General features: G+C 43.9%; 1 protein-coding gene across 3 annotated transcripts in view; it reads right to left on the bottom strand.

Moving 5' to 3' along the window:
• The window catches only part of GPC3 (glypican 3), a 405,964-nt gene that overhangs the window by 117,193 nt on the left and 271,259 nt on the right, over positions 1-17,512 (bottom strand). For all 3 annotated transcript variants that reach the window (XM_087860008.1, XM_087860009.1, XM_087860010.1), the window contains one exon: positions 8,376-8,501. In XM_087860008.1, coding sequence (XP_087716134.1) covers positions 8,376-8,501 — 126 coding nt within the window. The remainder of the gene's footprint in view (positions 1-8,375; positions 8,502-17,512) is intronic.

The raw sequence follows: 17,512 nt of genomic DNA, 5'->3' as shown, positions 1-17,512 counted from the left end.
ACTATGTGTTAATTAATTGCATTTAAATTAAAAAAACAAATAAAATCTCCATCTGGATCATTCTAAAGACTATTCCCAAGAGGCACCAGTCACCTGGCTCATGTTTGCTAACCTCTCAGGGTTTTCTTACTATAATCCTACCCACCGAAGACCAACTGGCGAAGAACCAACAGTTTGCAGACCACAAAGACTGGCCATATGCCCTCAAGGCTTTTCCCAAAGAAGATGTAGAAAGAGGTTTTGAGGACGGGGGGCATCCATATAATCAGTTTCTGACCTCCCCATGCACTGGCTTTAGAGGGGGTAATAAGACCGCAGGAGAGACTCCAGTATGTTAATAATTTCCTAAAAGCAGTGGTAGCCCTTCAGGAACACATCTCCTAAGCCTTCTGGGCTCAAAGAGCCCTGGGGCATCGAGTCATGATCGAGAGGAGACAAGCCTTACCCCCCATCAGAATCACATTTCAAAGAGAGATTGTTAGGGGGTACTTACTTGTTGAGGGTACGGATATTCCGAGACCAGCCTTGAAGACCCCCAATGTTCTCCACATCATGAAATGATCCGACTGAGCACAGGAGGGGCTGGCATAATACTAATTAGGACCCAATCTGTTTATAGTAATAAGCCGCGAGCCTTCAACAGGTGGGGACAGACATCAGTATGGAGCCTTGACGACGTCTCCTGCTACCCCAGACATGACAGTAATAAAGGACAGCCCATCCCAAACACGGCACAGCATATGAAGCTGTCAGTCAGTGGGATGAGCTGGGTTTTTCCTCACTCAGTTGTGAAGGTAGAGCCACTGTATGCGACACCATAATCTTAAGGGATAAATGTCACGTATTGCCATAGAGTAGGTCCTGAAAAATACCTGTCACTAAAGACTACTTCTGAGATAAAGCTCTGATGAAAAATATGCCAATCTAAACTCTTAGAGGGATTATTACATGGGGGTACACTCCAAACATATCTGTCTCACCTTACCAGGACTTTTTTTAAAAAAAGATTTTATTTATTTGGGAGAGAGAAAGAGAGAGAGCGCGTGCACACAAGCAGGGGTGGGGGGAGGCGCAGAGAGTGAGGGAGAAGCAGACTCCCCTGCCGAGCAAGGAGCCCGATGCGGGGCTCGTTCCCAGGACCCCAGGGTCCTGACCTGAGCCGAAGGCAGATGCTTAACTGACTGAGCCACCCAGGCGCCCCTCACCTTACCAGGATTTAAAACAATCTTGAGCTGCCGTAAACATTTCACGCGATACCAAATGAAGTCCTTTTCTACAGGATCCGTTTTTCCTTCCAAGCCGCTCCACGAACAACCTTGACTCATGTGGAGCAAGGTAGAAGATGCAGACTGCCATCCGAGCAAGCAGTACGACACGTCAGTACCTTCCTTCTAGGGCACGGACTCGGGCGAACACAGCGGTTCCCCACATCGGGAAGAATAAAGTGTCCTGTTCCTGCTTCCGGAAAAACTGAAGCAGAAATGAAATCCAAAAATGTCTGAGGGCGACCAAGAACTGTGGAGCTCGGCATTGATGACACCAACATTCTCCCCTCTTGCCGACCTTCTGTAAGCGGAGCTTCCCACGGGTCACGGGCAAAGCGGGGGAAGTCGCCGCGAAAAGAAAGGGCCGGGATGCTGAAGACCGTACTTGGGTCTCTAACTCTCCCACCATCACGACAGGGACTGCTAAGGAGAGCCACTAAGCCTTGGCCTCAGCGTGATTTTAGTCTGGCTTGTACCTACCCGAACTCGGAATCGAACGACTTTAGGACCTGACTCAATGCCTTTGAATACGGTGTCTGTTATCCATTGTTTACTTTCCTTCCTGTGCCCCCTTCCTCTTGGCTCTGTATTCTGCCTTATATATTTATTTCCCCATTGCTGCTTCCATCGGCTATCCTATATTTAAGGTTGGATGGGGGCGCCCGGAAGGCTCAGTCCATGAAGCATGTGACTCTTGATCTCAGGGTTGTGAGTTCAAGCCCCATGTTGGGTGTAGAGACGACTTAAAAATAAAGTCTGATTCAGAAAATAAAGTTCTATGTACATGGCCTTGAGCCATTTGGAGAAAAGCCACCACATAAACCCAAAAAACAAACAAGCAAAACCCAAATAACAAATCACCTATTTTAGCATGAGAGCAGGGGAGATACAGATAGCGACTGCTGTACATCGCTAGCCTCTTCGGAAGTGCTTGCAGGGAGCTGTGCATGCGTATCTGTGTGTCTGTACACGTGTACGCGGTGCTGTATAGGTCTTATCTTCACTTAATTCCTTTACCATCAAATCGAAGGTTCTGAAGTTTTTCCCATTTAGTTCCACAGACCAGTGAAAGACTTGTTAATACTAGGAATTGGTCCCTCTCCACCAAAGGCCTCAAAACATAGTGTTCTTAAAATAAGGGCATTATGAAAACAATCAACTGTTCTCCCTCACCTTTCCTAGATTATAGGGGCAAAAGAAGCCATTTTGTTGCTCTCATTTTTAAGATTACTTATGTATTTATTTTGGAAAGTCATCTCTACACCGAACGTGGGGCTCGAACCCACAACCCTGAGATCGGGAGTCTCACGCTCCACCGACTGAGCCCGCCAGGTGCCCCTCGTTGCTCTCACTTTTTAAATTATATTGCATGTGTCAGGAATTGGGTGTTCAGGGATAGCGTGTTCGCTCCTGCTGGTTGATATGGCAGTCTATCCCCCCAACCCAGCAGAAGAGAGAGAGAAACAGTCTCCTTACCCTGCTTTTCTGCAACATCCAATAGGTCTTGTGACAAGAACAAAACTCCTTGAGAACTAAGATAATTGCTTTGTGCCTTCCTGCTTCTGCCTTTCCAACTAAGCAGAGAAATTCTGAGGAGGCATTATGAACATCAGGAGACTTGTCTGAGCAGTGGAAATGAGGGAGAATTCCTGGTGAGTGTGTGTGTGTTTGTGTGTGTGTAATTTCTCAGGTGAAATGGGAGGTAAGGTCAGAGAGGAGGGAAAGGCGTCACCTTCAGTGAATGTGCCCCTGCCGATCCCAGGGAGTTTACTCTCTAATGCCAGGTACCTCACGTCGCTGAGCGTCCCAGAGTCATCCTGAGAAAATATGAGATGGATCTACTGAGTCATAATGGGAAGAAGTGGCTTGGTAGAACTTTCAAGAAGATACCGGCAATATTCTGGAGCTGACATCTGGATGCAGGCCCAAGCGGCCCAGCCACATGACAAGGAGCAAGCGCAGCCGGGACTGAATCACAAAGGGAACGAAGGCATCATGCCACAAAATACAAGCGTTTGTATATACAGAACTGAGAAGCCGCAAAGTCACTAGGACGCATCAAACCCTATGGGAGGTGTGCTGATTGGAGGAGACGCTGGTTGACCACACGCACAGCGCTGAGAAAAAAGACTCCAGAGATAAACTGCAGAGGGATGTAAAGAGCAGGAGAGGTGAGGGAGGGGCTAGCCTTTAGGAGGTGGTCTAAGATGTTGGGGCTGGGAGTCCTGATGGCTTGGCTGCCCTGTCATCCGGGTGAAGTGTGAGCCACACTGAATCCAGAGGGGGTGCGTGGAGCCTGCCAGAGCAGGAGTCGCTCAGGGGTCACATACACACGGGTAGAAAACTGATGAGTGGATACACAAAACGTGCTACATCCAGACAAGGAAACATTATTTGGTCATAAAAAGGAACGGAGTACTGATCCGTGCTACAACTCGGATGAACCTCAAACACATGACACTAAGTCAATGGTTCTCTCTGTCCAGAACATCCAGCACGGGTAAGTCCGGAGAGACAGAGAGCAGACTGTTGGATGCCAGGGGCTGAGGGAGGGGGGAGTGGGGAGCGACTGCTAATGAGCACAAGCTCTCTTTCTGGAACGATGCACCTGTCTTAAAACCAGGTAGAGGTGGTGATTATACAACATCACAAATGTACGAGATGCCACCGGATTACATCCCTGAGAGTGGTTCATCTTATGTGAATTTCACCTCAATAACACACACACACAGACGGCTAGAGCCTCTGCTTTGACGCCTCTGAACCGAAGTCTCCCTGGACTGCTGGGGAAGGAGACTGGCTGATGATTCTTCCTTTCTTCTCATTAAGTTGTAAACCCCTCAGCAGGGGCAGGCACTGGATTCGACTTACCACTCCGCCCCCTCAGGGCCCCGGGTATAAGAAGTGCTCCATCTTTGTGGAATGAACTTGAATTATCAGATGCTACATGTCAAGACAAGACAGCACTTTTTTTCCTCTCTGACTAGCAGTTGTTGCACATGTATAAATTTGAGTAGTTTCTGTTACACTAACTTAAAGATCAACTTGATTCAACAGCAAAATGGGGCTTCCCTTCCAGATGGTATCAAGCCATTCAGAAGAATGAAAATTTTAGTCCGCGATCTAGATGTTCGGCCTAACGGGCCTGAAAGGGGGGTATGAGGAGGGTGTATGGGGATGTATTTACTGAACTGCTCCCTCTTCATACAGGTGTTTTCAGCGCCAATGCAGGCAAAGCCCACGGTTACCTGTTGTTAAGCCCAGTGTTAACTTACTCCCATGGGATTCTTTATGTTTCTCTTGCTCTCAGAAACGCTCTAACTGAATCTCTCTGTAGTTCCACAAAGACAAAAGATGGAGGGTCTTCCGCCTTTGACAACTGTAGCAAATCTTTGCCTGTAGGATCCATGGTGGCTCAGATGATAGAGTGTACCTCACACGAGCCTGAATTTGCTGATTCCAAGATTTCTCAGCTAAATCCCGGAGCCAATGTTTACCTCAAGCCAAGATGGGGGGGGGGGGAGGGCGGGAGGGTTGTGATGGGGAGGTTACAAGGACAAATGACAGGCTTATGTGGTACTCCCTCAGACTAGATCTGTGAAAACATTCTCTTCATTCATATTTCAGTTGATTGGTTTCATAAGAGCTAACAATTGAATGGATGTGAAATACGACCATTTTTAGAGAGACAGTGACTTGTCGAACTCCTGAAAAGTCGAGTGGTCTGTATGGACATTCAGAGAAGGAGGGTGTAAATGGCTCTGACGACCCAGCGGCCATGGATATTGATCCATATTTTCTTTAGCATCAATATTTTCCTTTTAACCAGGTGTCTCCACTGACAAGTTCTGTTTCCTTTCAGGATCCTTGATTTTTATAAGTTTTCTTGACAAAAAGTAAAATACTTTGAAAAGAATACAAACCCAACCTATAAAGATAACAAAGTTACACCTGATTTGACAATGGGAAGTGGCAACTGTTACTTAAGACTGAACGAAATGAGAAATTCAGTGAAAAGCTCTGGAAAGAGGTTTTACTCTAGAGTGGATGTGCAGTGTGAAGCTAATCTTTATAAATGGTACAAATAGAGGGCACACATGTCCCCAGGCTACAGAACTTCCTATGATTAAATGTATATTCCTGAGTAATTTTTTAAAAAAAATCTAGTTTGACACTATTCCCTAGTCCCATCATCGCATTAGGTCAGTAATTTAAGTATAGGTTAATTATAACCTTGAGGTTACTAACCAAGGAAGAGTCACTTCCTGGATTACAGTACCCTTATACTGTCTACAAATATGTTTGATTTCCTTCTTTCTTTCCTTTCTTCCTTCCCTCCTTCCCTCCCTCCCTCCTTTCCTCCCTAGATAGCACATATCAACAATAAAAGTTATTTTAAAACAATAGATTGTTCAGAAATATAAATTTGGGTTTGAAATAATACCTTTTCCCTATACTATACCATTTGTTTATTTTATTATTTTGTTTGATATCCTGAGATGTTTAAAGCCAGGAAGTGAAACAAAAAAAAATTCAGTTAACGGAATTATTTTAATGGTGCAAAAGCACACTTGGCTAATTTTTAGACTCATTCAAATTTAGCAGGCTTTGGATTCCACCATTTGACAGGGGAGGACTTTCTTGGTTCTCGAGCAACATGCTTCCTGAAAGCATACTGGGCATGAAGTAGTTTATATGCACCAAATTCAAGTTTAAAAAATCCCACTAATTCAAAAAACATAGGCTTGGGAAGAAATTCTTTCGAATAGACTAAAACTGGATCATCTGATTTTGTTTTTCTTGAAGAACAATAGAAGGTATATCCAGCAGGGTTCCAACATTCGCCTTAAACAATCACAACAATAAACAAACCCATATCAACACTCCATATATAGTAGTTGCTCAAATACTTGTTAAATGAAGAAAGAAATGAATGACTACATTAGCAAATAAATGTGTTGCTAGCTAACATTTTCTCTTGAAGAACAGACCGTGGTTAGGAGATAGGCTGTTTGGGGGCGCCTGGGTGGCACAGCGGTTAAGCGTCTGCCTTCGGCTCAGGGCGTGATCCCGGCGTTATGGGATCGAGCCCCACGTCAGGCTCCTCCGCTATGAGCCTGCTTCTTCCTCTCCCACTCCCCCTGCTTGTGTTCCCTCTCTCGCTGGCTGTCTCTATCTCTGTCGAATAAATAAATAAAATCTTTAAAAAAAAAAAAAGGAGATAGGCTGTTTGAAACAAATTAGTATTCGGGAATTGTTCATTTTTACCATATTAGCATCCCGGTGGGTAAGTCACTGGGAAGGTTTCTCTTGAAGCTTATGCAAGAACCACATATTTGACCCGTGGGCATTTTCTTTTTTAAGGATTATATTGTTTATACCTGTTTTACAGCATCTGCTTTTTATAAAGCCAAACGCCAACTGCTTTTCTCTGACGATTTAAAAAAAATATGTCATAACAGTTAAGTACATTTTCATGATTCTACTTAGAACCTGATGAGCTTTTAGAATAATAAATACATACTATTCCTCCAAGTGGAGTGGATGCATGGGGCCATTAATCCCTGTAGCCTGATCTACATTTGCTGGAGGGAAGTCTATCTCCACGCAAGTTCAATGCCTCATCCCATTAGCACCTCATTCTCACTGTCCCAGGTCAGTAAAACAGCTTAGTTGAGAAACAAGCTGCTTCCAGGCATGTGTTCTGCCTTGCGTGGGGAAGAGGAGGGGTCGAGGAGGAAGGAAGAAAGGGAGAAGAGAAGAAACATGAACTAAGCTTCCGGTATATGCCAGTCCGCTACGGACTTTACATTTATGACCTCACCTAATAGTGACAACAACCCTGTGAGATGCCCTTCCTTACAGTCAGGGGCCTTGGGACTTTCTAGATTAAGTGACCCACCCAAGGCCCCACACTGTAAGTAGCAGGACTGAGATGTAAACCCACGTTCATCGGGTTCCGAAGCCTTCCTCTAGTCCGTTACATTACATGGCTGATTCATTCCCTTTAGCACCATGACTAATTATCCCATGCCCTGATGTTGGTCCCCACTAGCCTGGAAGCTCCTCAAAGCAGGTAACTTGCCTGTCCTCAGCTTCATATCCCTGGTACCTAGCTTGGTGCCTAACCCATAGTATCTCAAAACATAAATGTATGAATGAGTGAATGAATGAATGAATGAATGAACGAACCGGTAAGGGAAAAAAACCCCACAGCCTGCCAGAGCTAGAAGGTTCTAATCCAACCATCTCACTTTTCAGATGGGGAAACCATGGCCCAGAGAGATTAAGTCACTTGCCCTAGGTTAAGCGACTCATTAGTAAAAGATTCAGAACTCGAGTTCAAGTATCAAGTTCAAGACGCTACCACTTGGACAAATAGCTTTGGAAGTCTGCTCATCAGCTCCCTGTGGTTTCCAAAGCATTCTACCTTCCTGATTTCGTTCCTTAATCCCAAACTACTCCTTACACATGGGAAGCAATGGTGATTACGAGCGCCATTAGCCCACTAGAATGAGAGTTCCGGGAGGACAGGAAATTTTGCCTGTTTTGTTCACTTCAACATGACTGGTGCTTAGAAGGTGCTCAGTAAATATTTACTGAATAAATGAATATAGATTATTTCCTTTCCAGTGATGAGCAAATTCTTCACAGATGACAAATGTTAGCACAGATTACACTAACACTCAGTGATCAACCATTTCAGCAATACTGCTCAGTGAAATGGTACTCCTTTTCCCCTCCCCATTCTTCTCTCCTCCATCTTCATCTATAGAATGGGGAAAAATAATGGCATTTACCTCGGAAGGTGGGTGTAAGGATGAAAAGAGTTAATACAGACAAGCACTTAGCGTGGTGCTTCATACATAGTTAACTCTCACTAAACGATAGCTATTAATGTGTATATGATTTCTTCAAGCCAATAACTAAATAAGGGTCCACATAATGGGGAGATGGAAGAAGCATGTCACAGATGCTCACATGTATGTTGTTTCTAGAATGTTTCTTGTGAAGTTAATGAAGGCAGAGAGAAGACATAACTAACCTTGAGATGGACATACGATGAGTATTTCTCAAATACTGCTATATTTCACATTAAAAAAAAATTACCTCTCCACGAGTTCTTGTCCGTTCCAGCAAAGAGTGTCGTTTTCAGCCACAGGGCTATGGCTGCAGACGTAGCCAGGCAAAGCGCTGTAGAAGCTGATGAAAGATTTCAGCTTCTGAATTAGTTCCCTGAAAGAAAAAGAAAGCATCTGTGCATAAGAGGCAAGTAAACCCAGTATGAGAAAAGTTTAATTTCCTTATCAGCATGACAGAAAGGCTCTGCCAGGCTGATTAGAGCAATAAATGATTTTAAAAGACATTCTTGGCTACAAGGCCACAATTTAGTTTTTTTTTTTTAAATCAATAAAATGATATTAGGGAAAAAAAGTTGCTTGCCATATAAGGTGTTGCTCCTATCAGAAGGATGATTTAATTCTAACATTCATTTTCTTACACGTTCGGCTTCCATTTTTTGTTCAGAATGCTGTTACCTACATTCTCGAAGGTACTGATTACAAGGCACACTGGAGCACTACATATCTTTTGGTTTCTGGGTGTAATTGAGTGCATTGATTGTAATTTACAATGCTATTACCCTAGAGATGGCCCCCTTTCCATATAGGCTCGGGCTAATAGTTGCAGATCAGAATTACAGGGTGCTCAGAGCAGTGTACGCTCTATGAAATTCTCCTGACAATATAGTCAGAGGAACTCACATCTGCTAGAGGAGGAAGGGTTCTTTGTTCTTTGTCTGTATATTGCGGTAACTATGGGGGGGTGGGAGGCAGGAGGGGGTGGATCCTAGTATATTTTATTATTTATTTGCTTTGGCTTTTATGTTACATATAAGACATATGTGGGGGGGAGAGAGAGAGAGTGAGAGCGAGAGTAAGAGACAGCGAGAGAGAGAGAGAGAGAGAGAGAGAGAGAGAGAAGAAGCGAGCAAGCACATTACATATGCAAATAGATATAAACACACACATAAATACCCAGCAAAATTTCTTGTTTCAGATGTACATGGACACACAAAATAACACACTATAGACTGGAGAGAAGTGGGTATGTTTATAAAGAAACATTAAAATATCTATACAACAGATGTCCGAAGGCAAACAAACGCAAATAAAATACTCTTTATTTTTCTAAAGAAAGGAAGTTAAAGCGTTCTTCATAACCAAGTCTATCTTAAGTCTCTACTAAGTTTTTGGAGACTCCGGCCAGGGAATTTGCTGGCAGTGGAGTAATTATTCAATACTGTCTCCAGGCTAAGAATGGACTGGCCTGATATATAGGCCTCTGGGGGAGCCAGAGGCCTGAATCTCATTTGGACACTGGTGGGAGTCCTGAGCCCAGAAAAGCCTTCTGGGGGTTGTTTTCCGATCTGGCCAAAAGAGGAAGCCTGGTGGAAATTATTTTCTTGCATTTTTTCCACTTTATTACCATAAAACGATTTGTTTCAACTGATGATTTAGAAGAGGGAGAGCACTTACAATATTCAGCACATCTTCACAAAGGCTCGGGTCACAGTAAAGCCAGGGTGATGGACAGAACAACTCCAGAAAGGTTATTGGGATATCTGTAACTCCCGACACCCCAACAGTTGCTTCCTGCCATGCTCAAAGCCCCTTCCAGCCTACTGCTGGTGGCTGAGCTCCGTCAGCCTCCAAAGTGAAGAGGCTCAATCCAGGGCTCCGAAAATAAAAGTCAACATTATAGTTTCTAACAGGAAAAAGATGGGTTCAATTAACGCTAATAGGAGAGATGCTCTGTTTTACAAGGTAATAATACAGTTCCCAAGAGTGGGAACTGAAAGAGGAAAGGCCGAGGCTGAGTAATTCCCCCCACTCCAGGAGGAAATGGAATATGGCCATTAGTCTAGGGGAGGCGACGGCCTGCTCTTTAATGAAAGAGTTTCCCTTAGGCCTCCTCCTACCTCGGAACCCTCTGTAAGATAGCACATGGCAAGAAAAATTGAACTCATGGCAAAGCTTTCCAATTTGACTTCCCTAGAAGTTAAAAGAGACAAAAAACCAACCCCCCCCCCCACACAAAACAAAAGCAAAGCCACTCTGAACTTCTCCCAGCCCCTGAACCCTTGCAGTTTTCTGCGCTGATTATAAAGATCACTGGCAAGCTGGAGAAGATTCAGAGAGGGTCCGTCAAAGTGTCAAGGGGATGAGGGGCCTGCCGTAAACATAAGACCTCTCACTTTAGTATGGAAAGATATTACTTGGGGGGGGGTCAAGATAAACGTCTAAGAAAAACTGCGAAGAATGTGAATAATGTGAACACAATCTGGGTCATCAAATTCTAGAACTCGGGGGAATCTCTTTGAAACTTGAGCAAGGTAACTTGGGGACATAAAAGGCCACCCCATGTCATAGAGTAGTCATTACCACCACAGGACATACAGGATGGACCTAGGAAGAGATTGTGTTTGAAACATTGGCTTCTGGATTAATTGCTTTGAATTCAGAACACAGTTTCATTGAGCAACCACACTATAATGATGGTTGGAGTCTCCAAACAGCCCCTGAAAACCTGTTAGGAGTAGTAGGTAAGAGCACTGATTTTGGAGTCTGACCCACTAAGTGTCAAATACCCGCTACTCCCTCACTCACTTGGCAGTGAAACCTTAGGCAAATTCTATACTCCTCTGGGCCTTAGTTTCCCTGACTGTAAAATGAAGCTAATGATAGGTCTCTATGATGACTGAGAAAAATGCACGAAAATTCTTCAGCGTAGTCCCTGGCACAAAGTAACCCCCCATGACATCCATCATGGTCAATATTACCATCATTATAAGCCAAGAGAATACGAATATTTAATGAAATATATATTATATTTCAGATAGTATGCAAGATAATTAAGATTTTTTTTCAAGTTCCAGGCAACTATTTTCTATGTGCAAGATGGATAAGTCTTTCATCGTTTGAGGTGGGTATTAATAAGCACAGCCATGTTCTCTCCCCACCTATTTTTCCTGGTATTCTTTTTCAAAGACGAGCTAGCTACAGGGCTGGGTAACCCCCTGGGCTAATCTGGTAAAGCAGTTCAAATGATCTTTGCCGGGTAAGACGGTGGTGGCCTTCAGAGGGATCTGTGTGTGTAAGAATCGGATGTGGAGGGCCAAGAGGAAGTCCAGTTAAATGTCAATTAGTCATCAGGGAAATGCAAATCAAAACCAGAGTAAGATATCACTTCACAGCCACTAGGATGACTATAGTAAAAACCTTCAAAAAATAATAAAATAAAATAAAATAAAATAAAATAAAATAAAATAAAATAAAATAAAATAAAATAAAGACAGACAACAACAAGTGTTGCTGAAGATGTGGAGGAAGTGGAAACTTCACATTGTTGGTGGGAATGCAAAATGGCACAGCTGCTGTGGAAAACAGTTTGGCGACTCCTTACAAAGTCAAGTATAGGAGTTACCATATAGAAATAGAGTAGAAATGTTCAGAACAGGCAAATCTATAGAGACAGAAAGTAGATTAGTGGTTGCTTAGGGCTTGGGGGGGGGCGGAGAAGAGGGTTGAGGAATGATAGCTAACGGGCATGGGGCTTCTTGAGGTGCTGAAAATGTTCCGAAATTGATGGTGGTGATGGGTGCACAAGTCTGTGACTATACTAAAAACACTTGAATTACATACTTTAAATGGATGAATGGTGTGTTATACCAGCTTTATTGAGATATAACCCCAAAAAAGGGTAGAGAAGGGGGTGAGATACGTTTCAGAGGAAGAGAGGCTCGTCTACTAGGACAAGGGATGTCCGTTGGAGCAATGGACGGAGACGGTCAAGAGGGCCAGATGCGGCTCGATGTGAACTAGAAGCGTGGGCGAGGAGCGAGAATAGAAAATTTCAAGAGCTGCACACAATGATTAAAATCTATTCCTTCCTTCATCCTTTAAAATAAGGTCTGTTGGTTTTCTTTCTCCTTGTAAAAGAAATGTATGCTCACTATGGAGAATTTAAAAAATACAGAAAGGTAGAAGGAGGAAAAAAAAAAACCCTATTCATGGTCCTACCAGCCAGAGATAATCACTGTGAATATTTGGATAGATTTCCTTCTAGACTTGGCTCTCCAGTAGGCTTTTATGTTTATTCCTCTAAAACCTATCCTTCTGGATAGGCAAGTTCACGGAGTTCTTTTTCGTTCTCAGTGTACATCATTCGCATTAGAATCCAGCGTGTGTTTGATTAGAAAAGCACCTGAGAATCATGAAGCGAATGCAGGTTCTCAAAGAACTTTCGGTGCCTCTGGGGGTGAGGCAGTCCCCACGTTTGGGAGAAGAGAGAGCGGGGCTCTCCGCAAACTGGTGCCACAGGGCTGGCCATACCTTCACGTAAAACCTTCCACAGACGGTGGGAGGGAAACTAGACCTCAGTCTCCAAGAGAAAGTTGGAGTTCTGAAAATAAATCCAGACGCCCTATTTTGCAGGCTAGAAGAAAGCCTTTCGAAACTGCTGGAGAGTTAATGAGCTTTTCAAAAGGGAGCGACAACAGGTGATAATGTCCTCGGACACCACAGCCCTGAGAGCAGCGGAGTGTGACAGGCGCAGTTTACCTCCTACCGAGTTCACTGGGCCTCTCTCATTTCCCCTCTTCTTTGTCACTCACTCCTGAACCCCGTCTGGCCTGGCAATGGAGGGTCTTTTGCTTTTATCTTTCCTTAAATAAAGCCTCCTATCCCTCTGCTTATAATCTTAAAAGGAGGCAAGGTGAATATTTCCGTATCTCTCTTTAAAGAAAGATACCTGCAACGAAATTAGGTGACATATTAATTACCCATGTAGGACTCAGTCCAGATTTCTTTTCTTTGTGCTAGTAGCCCATGACAGACAACAAAGGAACCTCCACCCATGAACTAAGGCAGTCTGCTCGACAGAATTGTCTCTAGGAAAAAAAAAAAAAAAAGGATAGAACGTTTGGACAATTAGTTGCCCGGGATAGGAAAAACAATTTGATTGAAGGGAATGTTCTTTGATTCCCATTCCATTTTATTCTAATAGGCGCATGCCGCACATACCACTTGACATATAAATAGTCGAGCCTAGGGCTCTCACGTAGGTCAAACCCAACACTTGCTTACGGCAGTCTGCTCAGGGAAAAAAAAAGGTCTCTTCACAGAGCTTTCTATTCACTGTGTTAAATGTGGAACTAAAGGACAGGGCCCCTTTGCATGCACGAGCCATTTTGAAATATTGCGGCTGGGTGCACGTGATCTCCCCTGGAGGGCTCCCACCGTCCTCAAGAGGAGCGCCCCCTTCCTGGGGCGTGGGGGAGGGGATTCCCTTGGCTTTCTTGCGGTGATTTGCTTGGGCAGGCCTCAAAGCAGCACTAATTGGAAACCACTACGAGTAAAAACGGCCTTTCATCCCCAACTGCAGATCCTGAACTTTCCTCCTTTATCATTAAGGTTCTTTTTTTCTTAATATAAAGTAATAGGAGCTAATTATTTAAAAAAAAAAAAGAACTGAAAACTCAGAAAAGCAAATAACCTGCAATCATTATAACGGGAATGAAGCAGGATCAGGTAAACCCGTTTCTCTGCAGCAGAGAAACTTCCACCGTCTGATCCCAAACTCTAATTTTCTGCCATTCCAAAGAGTTGCCTGTACTTTTGTCTCATGCTGTTCCCTTTGCCTGGAACACCGTCTCTTCTCTCCTCCACCTGTTGAGTTTCTCATCTTCCGCCAACGCCGGGCTCAAGAGTTCCCTTTTCTAAGAAGCCTTTCTTGACTTTCGCAGGAGAGCTGCTACCTTCCCCAGCCACAGTGCCGCCACCCTTTTGAACACAGCTCTGCGATAACACTTGCCCCCTGTGTTTAAAAATTATCTGTGGGTGTCTCCCCCTAACTAGGCGAGGGGCTCTTTCTATTCATCAGAGCCTAATCCGTACACAACGCTTAGCATATAGATGGTGTTGACAAATGGTGAAAGAAGTAGAGGCCTATTTAGGGCAGAATGACTTGTACCAGACCCGAAACTCGTTGATTCATTCAGGACATACTTTGTTGTTTTGTTCGGAGGGTGGAAGGCACCACGGAGCTTACAAAGCTGCCTAGCCAAACCAGAGCAGCAGGCTGAGAGGGAGTGGGAGTGAGCATTGATTTTGGACCGGGGAGCTGAGATCGGCTTTTGTTCTTTTCTTTCTAGGTCATTTACTAGTGTCACCTAATCCATTGCCCCTTTAGACCAAGTCAGAGGGGGGAGGGGAGGAGGAGCAGCGCAGGAAGGGGAAGGGTGGGACACACAGATGCAATTTCACAGGGTGGAGGGACTGAGCCACTTTCTCACACGTTAGCAGTTGGGCCACGATGGACTATTCTGGACTATTCGACTGAGATGTGGGGCTTAGAAAAAGGACAGATAGCGCTCACGTGTTCCACCAAACTTTAGGGGGCTGCGCGAATGACAAGGTAAACAGTATCATATGGGAAGTGGTGAAGGAGCCTGTTAGGAGGCCCAAGGAGGGAGAGGCTGCCGCTGAGAAGTGCCGAAGACATGAGCGCTGGCAAGGGCTGGAAATCGCATTGCCTCTATTCTGGTTGCTTACTTGTGCATCTTGTCCTACCCCGTTTTAAATCTGATGACAGATATTTTCAATATTTCTACCTTAATGGAACACTGACTCCCATACGCAGGCCGCCGGTTGAGTATTAAATCGCCTTTAAATTGAACTAAGCTATTTCTAAAATTAGTTGCGTGTTGCAAACTACCCAGTTGGGGGCAGACAAAACAAACAGATGACTTCTGAATGCTCCCAAAGGGATCCTGCATTTCTTTGTGTGTTGTTATTTTAATAAGGCGAAGGGCTTTTCAACTCATAATCAGATTCAGACAGCTTGCTCCCAACCTCCACAGACGAAAAGCTACCATAGGGTTACTTTCCAATTATCATATTTTTAACCACGGAGGATGGAGCTTGGGCATGGTGTGAGGGGTGCTGGAGGCACACATATTTTTCTGGACAGTGCGAAATGCTGTGCAGGACATACCGAGAAATTTATAGAGGTACTAACACTCTCCCAAACCAAGCCCTCCTAATAACATCAGATTGTGGGGGCCAGGGCATGGAGCAAGAGATCATCTTAATCCTCGAGTCTCCCCTCTCCCTAAGAGGGTTTACAATGCCTATTGGAGGGAGTTAAATGAAATCAGACACTCTCCTGTTGTTTCACTTTCTTATTCTGCAAGAGAATTCAGGAGGAATGACTTGGACGCTAAGGCTCCAGTTTGCAAAAGACGAGAAGCATCAGGGGGCGGGCTCGTGCTCCCAACACCCAAAGGAGCCCTGCTCGACCATCCCTTACTCAAGCCTACAGGCTCTGTAGTTTTTCTTACTATCTTTTCTTTTCTTTGGGGCTTAGCAGCAAGTTCAGAAAGTAATCTGAACAAAGTGCCAATCTGGGTGCCCAGCCGAGAACCCATTCATCGGTTTCTTTTTTCCCTGGAGGATTTGAATACCATAGAGCCCTCGCTGGTAAGGCAATAGGGAGTGGGTCCCACAAGAGCCCAAGACAGAGGCCATGGCAGCAGGGCCTTGATAAAGTAAGGCCTCCTACTTACTCATAAATGTGTCTAGGTTGGCAGGGTAGTCTCAAAATGGGACTGGGGTGGTGTGTTTCATTTGAAAAAGCTCTCTACGTGATTCTGGTACAAATTCATACACCACCTGCTCTGTGAAGGCCTGCTCTAACTCCCTGGGCAGAGGCTCTCACTCCTCCTGTGGGCTGCCTCTAGGGATAGACTCTGGACACTCTTTGCCTTTATAAAACTGTTCTGGAATTATTGGCATTTAAGTCTATTTCCACATTAGACTGCTTTGGAGAGCTGAGATTGTGTCTTGATTTTTGATGCCCAGGACACAGCCTGGCACATACTAGGTATTTCCTAAATTTCTGCAGAGTTGAATAAAGCAATAGATATAAAAATACATATTATTGTATAATATGATATAAATATATAACATATTATTACATTTATAATATATAAGTGTAATTTATAATTTAAACATTCCACTTATTAATTTAATTTTATTTTAAAAAGTTTTTTCAGGGGGCGCCTGGGTGGTCAGTCATTAAGCGTCTGCCTCCGGCTCAGGGCGTGATCCTGGCGTTCTGGGATCGAGCCCCACATCGGGCTCCTCCGCTGGGAGCCTGCTTCTTCCTCTCCCACTCCCCCTGCTTGTGTTCCCTCCCTCGCTGGCTGTCTCTCTCTCTCTCTGTCAAATAAATAAATAAAATCTTTAAAAAAAATAAAGTTTTTTGAGATTTTATTTTCAAGTAATTTCTACACCCAATGTGGGGCTCGAGCTCACAACCCCGAGATCAAGAGTTGCATGCTCCCCTGACTGAGCCAGCCAGGTGCCCCTCTTATTAATTTTAATTAATAATTATATAGTATGATATAATATAATACATTTGTATTATATTTTATTTTTGTATGTTATTTATAAATAGTGTAATTACAAATTATATATAATTATAAATATTGATGTATTAGTAATTCATTGTATATCTATTCTTCATTATTAATATTAATATGTAATGTGTTATATATTATAATAGTACAATATAAATATAAATTATTCACCTTGGTGCAATATGCAAGGGGTTTCCCCTAGGTAAAGGTCAATGACTGAGGTTAATTTCTCAGGTGGTCTGGGCAAAGCGTGAAAACAATGGAGAACAACAGACAAAGGAAAGTCAGTGGTTAAAGAAGGTCTAGAGAAATGACCAGATTTTGTCTTCCCAGAATGACAAAAACTTTCCACAGATCCCCTATACTACAGGGATATGGTTCTCAAATATCTTGGTGCCAGGACCCTGTGGCAGTTTGTAAATACGTCCACAAATTCTTTGATGCTCTTTCCTTCTAGAGGCAGAATTTCATTTCCCTCCCCTTGAGTGTGGACTAGAATTGGGAACTCACTTCTAACAACTTGATGTCAGAATTGACAGTATGTCACTTCCCAGACTAGGTCAGAAAAGACATCACAGCTTGCTCCTTGCTGTCCTCCACGGAGCGCATATTCTGGGGAAGCCAGCAGCCAAGGTCCACGTGGTGAGGGCCTGAGGCCTCCCTTCAACAACCAGCACTAACTTGCTAAGTGAGCCGCTTTGGAAGTAGGTCTACACTTTATATGACTACAGCCCCAGAAACTGACCGAAACTTCTTTAAAGCCCGA

This window comes from Ursus americanus, chromosome X (assembly GCF_024610735.1).
Source record: "Ursus americanus isolate L20-20 chromosome X, mUrsAme1.1.p, whole genome shotgun sequence".
Classification (NCBI taxonomy): domain Eukaryota; kingdom Metazoa; phylum Chordata; class Mammalia; order Carnivora; family Ursidae; genus Ursus; species Ursus americanus.
The sequence above is the reverse complement of the archived record's forward strand: the minus strand, read 5'-3'. Positions and strand labels throughout refer to the sequence as shown.